The sequence below is a fragment of the Stigmatopora argus genome, chromosome 1 (assembly GCF_051989625.1).
Source record: "Stigmatopora argus isolate UIUO_Sarg chromosome 1, RoL_Sarg_1.0, whole genome shotgun sequence".
Taxonomy (NCBI): Eukaryota; Metazoa; Chordata; class Actinopteri; order Syngnathiformes; family Syngnathidae; genus Stigmatopora; species Stigmatopora argus.
Genome location: NC_135387.1, coordinates 21,847,361 through 21,858,707, shown reverse-complemented (window position 1 = coordinate 21,858,707; position 11,347 = coordinate 21,847,361). Strand labels below are relative to the sequence as shown.

The 11,347-nt window shown below is 38.6% G+C and overlaps 2 protein-coding genes and 1 long non-coding RNA gene across 4 annotated transcripts; 2 read left to right on the top strand and 1 right to left on the bottom strand.

The window, feature by feature from the left end:
* The first annotated feature begins 15 nt into the window (after nt 1-15).
* LOC144081479 (uncharacterized) lies at nt 16-5,148 on the top strand. Its single transcript, XR_013303059.1, has 3 exons — nt 16-34; nt 4,185-4,318; nt 5,000-5,148. It is a non-coding gene; the product is annotated as an uncharacterized LOC144081479 (long non-coding RNA).
* A 632-nt stretch (nt 5,149-5,780) lies between these two features.
* On the bottom strand, nt 5,781-7,796 carry mad2l2 (mitotic arrest deficient 2 like 2). Of its 2 annotated transcripts, XM_077615070.1 has the most exons (8): nt 7,508-7,796; nt 7,177-7,295; nt 7,028-7,099; nt 6,853-6,953; nt 6,672-6,766; nt 6,508-6,581; nt 6,347-6,439; nt 5,781-5,938 (listed from the first exon to the last, which is right to left on the bottom strand). In XM_077615070.1, the coding sequence occupies exons 1-8, from the start codon at nt 7,545-7,547 to the stop codon at nt 5,900-5,902; spliced, it is 633 nt and encodes a 210-aa protein (XP_077471196.1). In that variant the 5' UTR covers nt 7,548-7,796; the 3' UTR covers nt 5,781-5,899. The 2 variants fall into 2 exon arrangements, with proteins under 2 accessions (XP_077471196.1, XP_077471187.1); XM_077615061.1 differs by having other exon boundaries at nt 5,781-6,439.
* A 655-nt stretch (nt 7,797-8,451) lies between these two features.
* Nucleotides 8,452-10,187, top strand: tmem231 (transmembrane protein 231). The gene has a single exon (XM_077609049.1). It carries the CDS (start codon nt 8,721-8,723, stop codon nt 9,648-9,650), a length of 930 nt encoding a protein of 309 aa, XP_077465175.1. The 5' UTR covers nt 8,452-8,720; the 3' UTR covers nt 9,651-10,187.
* Nucleotides 10,188-11,347: the final 1,160 nt, after the last annotated feature.

Here is an 11,347-nt window from a genome sequence, read left to right as displayed (position 1 = left end):
CCAGCAGCATCCCATCATTCCTCATTACTGCAAGGTGATGACAGAAAAATAAAATAGTATATATATTTTTTAACTATGGGCGACAATATAAGAAAATGGGATTTAGGAGGGGAATTTATTGCCTTGCTGTGCTTGATTTCTCACACAGGTTTTTGTGTAAGTCACGTTAAATAAATATAAACATCGTCAGCACTTTAGTGATCGTATCCGTGTGTTTTGTCCCCGTAGCTGTTCTTCGAGTTTCACTTTAACCCCGTGTAAACTCCGGCAAAAGCTAATGAGTAACAAACCCTCAAAGGCCATAGGCATAGTGCGAAGGCAGCATTATTAGTAGAGATCGCCACTATTAGGGAGTAAATAAATGTGCTTTTTGCTATTTGGAGCTGTTAGATGACATCAATTCGAGGATGTATAGCATGTATACTAATTATAAGCCGTGTTGCTAGGTAGGCTTAATTGTATAATGAGAATAAAATCATTCAATTCAATTCAATATTGCATCCACATTCGTGGACATCATAGTTTGGGTCATGTAGTCCGCATAATTAAGTGGAAACGAACTGGCAGTTTAAAAGAGCATCATGTTTTTGCTTTAAGCAATATATTGATTAGACTATATAACTGATTTTCTCCCTCCTTTGAAGCTTCTGGTGAAAAAAGTGCATATGCTTTCATGTTGTACTGTGCATTTTATTTTCAACTATTGTTATTTTTATTTGAATTACTATTGACCACATATACAGTCTGGAGAACATATTTTTAGTTGTCTGATGGGTTACTGAAAGATGTCTTTGTCCACTCCAATTTCATGTAGATCTTTTAGTGCTTTTGATGGCGCCTAGAAGTCCACTCCAATTGAGAGAGGCTGGCAGCGATCATTTACAATGACAGATGCCAAAATTGATTGGACAATTGGACTACACCGCTGTCATTAGCAGGCAATCATTTAAATTACTGATATACATGATTTGAATTTAAACGTTAACCGTAAAATGGGTCAAAAATCACGTCAGAATGAAATATTAGCATGAGGTTTAAAAAAAATAAACACCAGTGTTTAGCCCAACCGCGGTGTTACTATTTTAAGCTTCAGTATCAAGGCAGGACAGAGCAATGACAGCAAGTGAATGCCAACTGCGCGTGGGCATGATCAGCCAATCATAGGAGGACAGAGCAATAGCAAGTCATAAATGCCAAGTGCGCACGCGCATGGTCAGCCAATCATAGGAGGACAGAGCAGTTCGCCGTTGTCTGGAGAGAGAGGCCATACAAAACAAGCAGCTGTCAGACATTTTACCACATTCCGCAGCAGCTACGGGTGGAACATTCTAAATGGCGCTCTCGAATCGGTCCTGTGGTGGAACTGTATCCTATTAAAATCTATTAAACCGTGGGAGTATAATTTCCGACACAAAACTGATTCTCGGACTTGGATTTTCACGGAAACGGGAACGTCAGGCCGTCAATGGTGATTCCACAAGGAATGAGACAGCCTGATGTAGACAAAGCCTCTACCATGGAATAACGTTATGTGAACGCTCGTAAAGTTAAGACACAATATCGGTGCCGAAACATGGATTTAATGGTTTGCGAGGCACCACGCCACTGGATCGTAAACATAAATGACAATTTCTTCGTTAAGCGAGAACTACCCCGCCCACTCCCCAATATAAACATGGATGACGGTGTTATTTGAGTTTATTATCATTACGTCGTCGTACTGCAACGCAGTATGCTTTTTGTCAAACGCCATCTTGTTTTATTACTAATCCAGGGCTTTCGTCAGCCATTTTGACCCCTTTCTCCTCAAGCAGACCTCTTTTTACTGCATTCCATGGGCAAGGCAGACCTTTTCTCCCACACAAAAAACATTGGCATGTTATCCGTAACTATTATTTGTTATTAATGCAGGTGCAGGTGTTGACCGAATTCGGTGTTGCCAAAATGGCTGGCAAGGAATATTTCCAATGTTGAGCTTTCTATGATTAAACTCACTCTTGCCACTTAAAACCCGCATATTGTGTCAAATGAAAACTACACTGGGATTAACAGGTTTATTGCATTTGTTACCTTCACATTTGGCAGAAACCACATAATTTCCGATGATATGTTAGTTACATGGCAAGATGCTGCGATATTCAATGAAAACATTTAGTAATACATTACAAAAGCAATTATTAGATGAGGCTTTAGTACGATTAACACCAATGTCCAGGCTGTCTAAAACTGGGCCCCCTTGTGACTTGTCATAATAGGACACACAACTCTGCGCTAATGTGACTAGAAAAACACAATATATACCATTCAAATACATTTTCAATTTTCTTGACATCCCCCTATGTCTGAGCCCTATTTGTATCTGATCATCAACCTGCCTATGTAAAATGAGATATGCAGAATACAATTGAATGAGGACAGTTTCTTCACTCTCACTCACACTCATACCTAGGTGGCAATTTAGAGTGTCCAATCAGCCTACCATGTCTTTGGAATGTGGGAGGAAACCGGAGTACCCGAAGAAAACCCACACAGGCCCGGGGAGAACATGCAAACTCCACACAGGTGGACTGTGTCCAATCAGCCTACCATGCATGTCTTTGGAATGTGGGAGGAAACCGGACCGCGACAACGGGCGACCAAAAGACCAGCGACAAAACAAGGTAAAACAACACGGTCTATGCATCAATAAAAGCCAACAATGGCCATGAGCAGTTTCACTGAGCCGACGTGTGAGTGTATAAGAGTTTGTATGTACATGCATTGTCCCTTTAAGAAGCTACGTCAGTCAGGGTCTTAACAAGTTCTCCAACAAAAAAACAATAAAAGTCGGGGAAATTTGGAGCTTTTCTTTAGCCTAATAATTACTAGGGCATTAAGTATGACTAAATAGTAATTTGCAGTTTGTATTTAGGGAATTTGAGCAACGATTTAAATGGTAATTATCAATAACCTTCCGGGCGACCAAAAGACCGGCGACCAAAAGATCGGCGACCAAAAGACCGGCGACGAATCGACCATTTACGTGTACACGTGTACTCATGTTTACTCGTGTGCACAACTTTGCACTACACTTACACATTAGCAATTCCACCCCATTGAGTATATGGGTTATACGCCAATATTTTATATCAAACAAATACGAAATCCAAATGTGATTTATGTTTCAACTTGAAGCAAATGACACAGGAGATGCATGTTCAGAGTCCACCAACCAGTAAAGTACGATGTCGGAAGCAGGGATGTGATGAAGGAAAGCGTGGCACTTGAAGAAAATGTATTTGCTTAAATGCCTAATATGACAGCACACTGCTCTTATAATCTATACTTTGTGGTTATTCTGTGAAGGTTTTCCTTGAACAATAACGGATTATTAAGTATTTTTGGTTGTTGAGCGCTGAGCTTTGCCCAGCCTGACGCTTAATTCCAAAGGTCGACCAAATGACTCATAGTAAAGAACAGTAGTGCAAAAAGAAAGATTGAGAGTGAAATCATACACACTGACTATGATGTGACAGGGGTTTTGAATGAAACAAATATGTTATTTGTATTTGTTGTATATCAATTAAGACAAGGACAAGGGCCATCTGCAACATTTCTTAAAAGTAAGAAAAAGGAATTTTCAGAAATCTGCTTTAACGGTAAGTCATGCCTGTTCATAAAACGTGTGTCCCTATTTATTTGTCATCTGTCATGTTCATATTTTGACCAAATAATCAAAATATTGTTTATAATTTGACCTGGGACAAAGCATTCATGATTTTTTGTGGAAAAAAACAATTTTAATCTGTATATTCTTGCAATTTTTAAGGCAAAAAAATGTTACCTAATAAATGAACAGGATTATGTGTTTAAATAAAATAATTTAAAAAAGAGAAGGAAGCATATTATTATAATCACTGACTGTTTTTGCACCTTCAAAGTGTTTGACAAAACACTAGTTTGCCCTTTGTCATTATTTCAAGTCATATACTGCAGTCATACATCATAATACCAGATAACAACAAAAGACTTTATAGCATGCAGAGCTCAATGAACATAATGAACTATGGACTTGGTCCTGTGACAATTCAACTTGTGTTTTTATTGAGGAGGCTTTAAATTCCCAGTGGCAAGTTGGAAACATGCAGACAGAAAAATAAGGTTTACAATTATTTTTTTCTATCACTGTTGAAACTTGTGCACAGGCTTAATAGACTGACTGTGGTGAGAGCGAATACTTCCTAATGGATGCCCACGGCCCTGGCAGTGGCACCGTGCAATACAATCGCTGGAATGAAAACAACATTAACATGAATGTGGAGGCGTCCACTACGACAAGGTGGGTTTATGCCAGTGGTATCTTGGTGTTGCCATGCCACAGCATCTGGCTCAAAATCAATTAAGTTGTCTGTCATGTTACTTCATTGGATGTTTTGCCACCATTAAATGTTCGTTTTCCTTGCTTTTAAAAAGGACAACGGTAATCAAGGCGGTTGACATTAAGTAACCAGACTCATGCTCTTCGAAGAATGTGGACTATTTAATTTTTGCCTATTTCAAACTATTCCATTACTGGAAAAAATGATTTTATTTTGAGCCTGTACTATAATGACACATCTTTTGCATCTGTACGGCTCTATACTGCCCCACAGTGGCCAATGCGCTCATACCCGATTGGAAAGTATTCAATTACTGGAGTGGATTAACAATATATTTATTTACAAAGGCAAATATCATATAAGACACAAGGGAGTTGAGTTACAAACGTGTACATAGAATCATTTAAAACTGTAACCCATGACACTTCTGGTTGACGTCTGCTTTAAAACAATGCCTGTACAGTTAACTCCTGTTGTCTAGTGATGTGCGTCAATATCAGTATATTGAATTTTTATTCACATTTTCCAGAAGATATCAGCATTGCTCTATTTAATTTAAAAAAAACGATGAGTCGCCATTTACACAGGAGTGAACGCCAAAAACTAGCATAAGCTAATGTTTAACAATGTGTTGCGTTCAGGCTCTACGACCGAATGTGCACCGGCAACACTGGAGTCATAGTGAAGACAACTGGAGTTTTGGCCGCATTAACGTCTGTCTACATCATAGGATACATCACAGGATACTACATTCATAAATGCTGATGACGCCTGCAAGGGTGAAAAGGCCTTTTGGCATTTTTACTTTTCCTTATTGCATACCTGTCAACCTCTGCCGATAACTGCCCTTATAAATGATTATTGATTCCCCTTACAAACCCCCAAAAAAACTTACAAACACCGTACGACTCGTATGGTGTTTGTAAGGTTTTTTTGGGGTTTGTAAGGGGAATCAATAATCATTTATAAGGGCAGTTATCGGCAGAGGTTGACAGGTATGTTATTGTCCAATGAAATGAATTCATATTCCTGACTTTAAGATGTCAGACGAAGAAACATTATGCTCTTAATTTTCAAACTTAATTGGGTCTGAATCTTGTGCAACTCCATTTAGGAAATTACATAATATTAAAAACAATGTAAAAAATGTTATTCCTATAGTCCATGATTAAGATCACTGACCACTTCATAATGTGTCAGTGAAGTGAAAGTGTGCAGTTTGACTTAATTTGTCTGACAATGATCAATTACAAATACATCTATCAAAGTCAGACATTAGTTACAGGCATAAAAAAATAACTGATCTTGACATCAATATTTCAGCTTTGTGTATAATTCAACCCATTTCACACTGAATAAGTAACTCGGGGAGGGAATTTAAAACAAGATATTAACATGATAGTTCGCGGGGTTTTTTTGCGTGTGTGTGTTTTAAATGTAGAATGGGTGCCGTGGTTCAATAAAGGTTTGGAAACACTATGATGACATCTCATTCCAGAAATTTCTATGGAGGATTTGACCTTGTACGCTGCTCACTTCTGCTACATTTTCTGGGCCCGCTCCTCTACATAGAGCTGCATCTGTTAAAGACAAAAACACAAAGTGCAAATACTCCACACATTTTCAAATGAACATGGCAGAAAATGGAAAGCTGTTCAAAAACACACTTGGAAGAAAATGAGAGCTTTTAGTTCTGCAAAAAAAAGTTATAATATTAAGCAGTGGTAGGTTTCAAGCAAGGAATACAGCTTCCACTAAGAATCTACAAGCATAGCTATATTATAAATTTATATCTGGAGATTAGCAGAACAGTATTATACGATGGCATGAAAATGTGTGGCTATAACTAACCTTTTTAATGCCACTGCACCATTTTTATAATGACGATATATTGTAAATGCAATTGACATCACAGGGAAAGACCTAAATATATTACCAACATTTTTTAGGCATCTCAAAACTTCAGTGTCAAGAAAATGCTCCTTCACCTTCACTATGTCCGATGTCAAGGTCTTCAATGGGATGAGTCTGGGCTCCTGCATATGCACTTCCTGCTCGTCTGCTACTATCCATGGGAAATCCTATCAAAATGTAAGGCTATAAATTGGACAATATCCTTTTTCCAAGGAGCTCTACCATGTGTTCTTACCTTGATGACTTGTACCTTCTCCATGTTGCGAGTTGCAGAATTTCTCGTATGAACTAACACTGTGAATGAGCACTCTTGAGACAAGGAAACATCCAAGATAGAGAGAAAAAAGTTAATACCGACTAGGATAGGAAAGCTTAGCGTCTCTAAAATGTGTTTCTTACCTGGTGGGTTATTTTTTAAAACAGCGTCACACACACTAATCTTTAAAATGAATGCCCTGAGCAGCTGTTCCACATGAGACAGCAATGTGTCCGAGCTTTCAAAAGATTTAAAAAATAACAATAATAAGATGCTGATTAATACACCAATATGATCATTGCTTCCAAGGACAGGGGTACAAACCTGATAGATAGCAGTGGTGGTTGAGATATCTCAAACACAAATCTCTCTACTGGATGATGCTCCTTGTCCATAATGACGACAACCACCTTCTCAGCATCATTCTTCCAGGAAAATTGAACCTCTTGTGAGTGGATGACCAATAACAAAGCTTGCAGTATTACGAGCCTGGTCTTACCTTCTCAATGAGCGGCTTTATACAGTGAAGTGTATCTTGGATGTACTGATTGAGCTCAGGGTGACATGACATCTGTAAAATTATAACACACCAGTCTAAGATGAGGGGCTTGTCTAAGTATAAACTATTTATTGTGTGAGTTTGCCAACCTGCACAGGTACATTGTACTTCTTTCTCTTCTCAAATATTCCAGAAGGATAAACCTCTCGGACATAAAGGATGAGATGAATGGCAACTTCCAGGAACTCACACAAAATGTCAGCAACCACTGAAGAAAGCATCAGAGTTAATGATTTTAATTTTGCAGTTTATTCAGCTCCACGGTCAAATGACAAATCATTCGAAAAATGGAATTAGATGAGCACGAAAACCTTTTAAAAAGGCATATATACTTTGACGATGTTATTTGTTCGTCACGATTACCAGAGTTTTCCTCAAACAAGAGAAATTTGAGTACGGATGTTAACTCTTGCACCATACCTTGTCCAAAATTGAGGTCTTGTCTTGTTAACGTTGTCATGATTCTAATTAAAATATAAAGTGCTAGCTTCCAATTTGGGGCGTGGTATTAATGCTTTCGGCAGTCAGTCCAAAATACATACTAGTGGAAGGCAAATGCAAATTAAAATATCAGCGTTAGGAGGCCGGGTTTAATGTAACTCAGTGACAATTCGAGAGTATTTTTAAAAACAAAAATCATGTCCCCGTCCACAGTCGTGTTTTGCTTGCCGGTGACGATACGATAGCGAATCAGCGAGTCAGATACATATTGCGCACATTAATGACGTCAGAGATAGTTGAAGGCGGAGTCAGCATTTTTTTTAAATGAATTTATTTAATTTTATTATTTGAACTCAAGTCGAAGCCTTAGCAGCTTTTTTATTTGAAGAATGTTCAGCTGAGGGGGTATATTAACTATCTAGCATAATTTTAAATGTGCAAAAAAATATGTTCATGAATGCAGTCTCGGGATTTGTGGCTATGCCATTTCGCCAAAAGTAATATTAAATGAATAGCATAAAATCATTTTTCATTTTTAGAAAATTCGTCCATGAAAGCCTAGCAAAGTAGGCTGCTTTATGTTCAAAGCACAGGGATAGATAAAAAAAATACTGATAAAAACTGATTGTAAAAAAATTGTCATAAGATGTTTATTGTACCAGCAAACACAGTTAGATTTTTTGGTTTAATCACTGGTCTGGTAGAAACTGGTCTTGCTAATATTAGTGAAAATTAAAATGTACTGGATTTCATGGAATTGTTACTAGCCGGTGAGTGATTTTCTCCACTAAAATATGTAAAATGGTTTGGTGAGAGACAAACCATTGTAAATTGGCAAAAATCAAGTTTGGAAGCTAATTTTCCCAAAATATAATGTGCTTTTAAAAATAGAATAAAAGCACCTTTACAAGCTTTGTCCACTAATGATGACGTCATGGCCGAGAACGTTATTTTTTTCGATCTGGTTCGTTAGTGTAATGGGCCAAATATGAGCACTGTATCAAAAATGTACTTTTCGTTGAAGTCGAGCTGAGGTTGAAATCTGTTTGATTCTGTTCAGTAAGCGACAATCGTGTTCAATTCGGCAATATCTTGAATCATCTTCCAGCTAGCTAGCTTTGAGGTTTTTCACCGGTGAACACAGTGGACATTTCCCACAGAAGCCAGTATAAACGCTACAATATCTACAATTATGGCTTTATATGAAGTTTACTCGCATCCCGCTTTGATTCGGTACAAAACAGGTGTTTGCACGAAGGCCACTTTGTTCCTCCTAGTGACTTTGTGCGTCACTTACATCTGCCCGCTGTTGATGGTTTATAGAAGCCAGGGTTTCTGGAATAAGAGGAACACGTATGAAGAACAAGCGGTAGTTAGATTCCAGTATGAGACTCTGATGATGGCTGCAACAGGTACCAATGGGGATTATGTGGCGTGGAGCACCTTTCCTCATCTGAATAACATGCTTGGGGAAAGTCTGCGAATCCCTTCTGTCTCTGTGCGGGAAGAGGATCAAAACCAGGATGGAAAGTTGGACCGTCTAATTTTTCAGCTGCAGTTACCCTTGAAAGATGAGGAACATGTTTACAGTGTCCAGCTACTGCTGACCTTCAGCTACCAGCTCTTTACAAAGTCAACAGTTGTGATGCAGACTCTGGCCTATGCGCAACACTCCTCTTCTGTGCCTGGGGCTAAGGTGTTTTTCAGCGGAGACCTAAGGTTGCAGCAGAGTGTTCCCCTGCCTCACCGCGGACTCTTCAACATTTACAATGTCTCCGTGATTGATGGCTCCAGCCCCTTTGCAAGCGCTTATGACCTTGAGAGCATAGTACGGCGCTACCGAGAACGAAACCTGACCACTATATTTACCTGTGCCATGCCACTGTGGACTACTGGACGTGCCACTGGTTCCCCTTTTCAGCTTACTGCAGAAATTCAATACCCTTCAGAGGTTATTAGTTATTATCCCAGTTTCTGGGAAAACATCAAATTTGCTTGGGTTCAGTATGTTAGCATTCTCTTCATCTTTCTCTGGATCTTTGAACGCATCCAAGCATTTGTTTTCCAGAACCAGCTTTTAATTACTATACCCATTACCACTGGAAAACCTCACCAGGAATGACAATGTGTAGTTGAAAATATTTTTTTACTTTTTTAATTTTTTTTTTTTTTAAATGAAGACTTAGGCTTCTGCATTACTGTATTTGAATGTTCTTTATGTTAGTGGTACTTGAACAGTTTGAGTTTGATTTATTTAAATAAGGGACCGCACATATCAAAGAACGTATTCATATTCATGTTAATAAAGAGATATGGAAGATTGTAGCCGAGGGCTAATTTTAATCCCTTGTGCGGGTTGAGAGTAAACGATGACGCACACACACCAGTTTTGTTCTTCTAACAGCCAGGCTTTACGATGATTGGCGAAGGGGTTCCTTTAATAGGTCATTTTTGGATTTCATTGTTTGTATTTATAGTTTTTTTTGTTCAATCTTGAATAGCTTGTCTAAATAAAGGATTTTGACACTCTTAAATCACATGACTGATTAGCTTTGTTAGATTAACAGCAATCTACTAATTTATCTGGAAATTTGGTAGCATGGTTCCTGTTAGTAAATTTGAAACAGTCATACAAAATAAAATTTCTGATGGAAATATTCATTTTCCTTTGCTTCTTAGCCTCACGACTGTCACTGGGGTCATCGAGATTATCCCAGCCAGTAGCTCGGGTACTCCCTAAATTGGTTGCCAGCCAGTCGCAGGGCACAAGGAGACTAACAACCATGCACACACAAACTCATTTTTCTTATTGTGTTGTCATATTACAACCCCAATTGAAATGAAGTTTGGACGTTGCACTTAAATTCAAAGGATATAATCATTACATTATCATTTTCTGGAAATGTAAATATTATATTACATTATTTGACATATTTCTCAGACTTTTACATACAGAAGAACAACATTATGGTTTTGTTTGTTTTTTATTTCCCTTTTCCACTGAACATTTCCATCCCAGTGGAAATATACATTGCCATAGAAATAAAAAAATTAAAAAATGAAATAAAACAAACGTTTCAGACATTACAAATAGTAAATACCCAAGCACCACAAAAGTGCTTTTAATTGTGCAGCATAAAAAAGGTTACAGGACGCAGAGCCCCAACGGAGGTAGATGTGTAAAAATAAAATGTGTAGAAAAGACTTCCTCTATGGTTCACTGACACAGTGATGTTAAATAAATCTGTGGCCAAGCTTCAACCCAACCACATACCCGACCCTTCTGATCGGTTTTAGTCTCTAAGCAAATGTAGCTTTGATGCCTGTACTCCAGCATACCGAACCATCAGAGATGGTGACTTCCGATGATTTCGATCACCCGTTTGGATCAAATTATTTCACGCATTTGAAGGGATCAAACCTCCAAAGAACGAGTTATCACTTTCAGATAACCCAGACATTGACTGACCATGTCGTTCTCATTTGTCACCCAGATGAAGAGAAAGCTATATGACTTGTTCACATCACTCAGACCAATGCAAATTGGAGAATATTGGGGAAAACTGATATTCAAATCCCAACCCCTCCCTCAGCTTTGGGACATCACCTTGCAGAGCAGTACATCAGTGTTCTCTCCCACACAGTCAGTGCCGTCACACAATTTCCTGGGTTGACAAGACTGGGTGCACGAAAAGTCTACCCTCAGAGTGGACCCCAAGTTGTGGACCAGACAGATTCAACTCAGTGACACAGCTGTTCAGTCTGGCAAACGGACCGATTATCTTCTTGGCCTGTGGACCGCCACTTGCAATTTTGGCC

What these genes read in the sequence shown, in the direction of transcription:
- tmem231 (XM_077609049.1), top strand. Translation starts at nt 8,721, where the DNA reads ATGGCTTTATATGAAGTTTACTCGCATCCCGCTTTGATTCGGTACAAA.
- mad2l2 (XM_077615061.1), bottom strand. Translation starts at nt 7,547, where the DNA reads ATGACAACGTTAACAAGACAAGACCTCAATTTTGGACAAG. An exon ending in TAAAGCCGCTCATTGAGAAG is followed by an intron (nt 6,954 to 7,027) that starts GTAAGACCAGGC and finishes TTTTCCTGGAAG; the next exon opens with AATGATGCTGAGAAGGTGGT. An exon ending in AGAAGGTACAAGTCATCAAG is followed by an intron (nt 6,440 to 6,507) that starts GTAAGAACACAT and finishes ACATTTTGATAG; the next exon opens with GATTTCCCATGGATAGTAGC.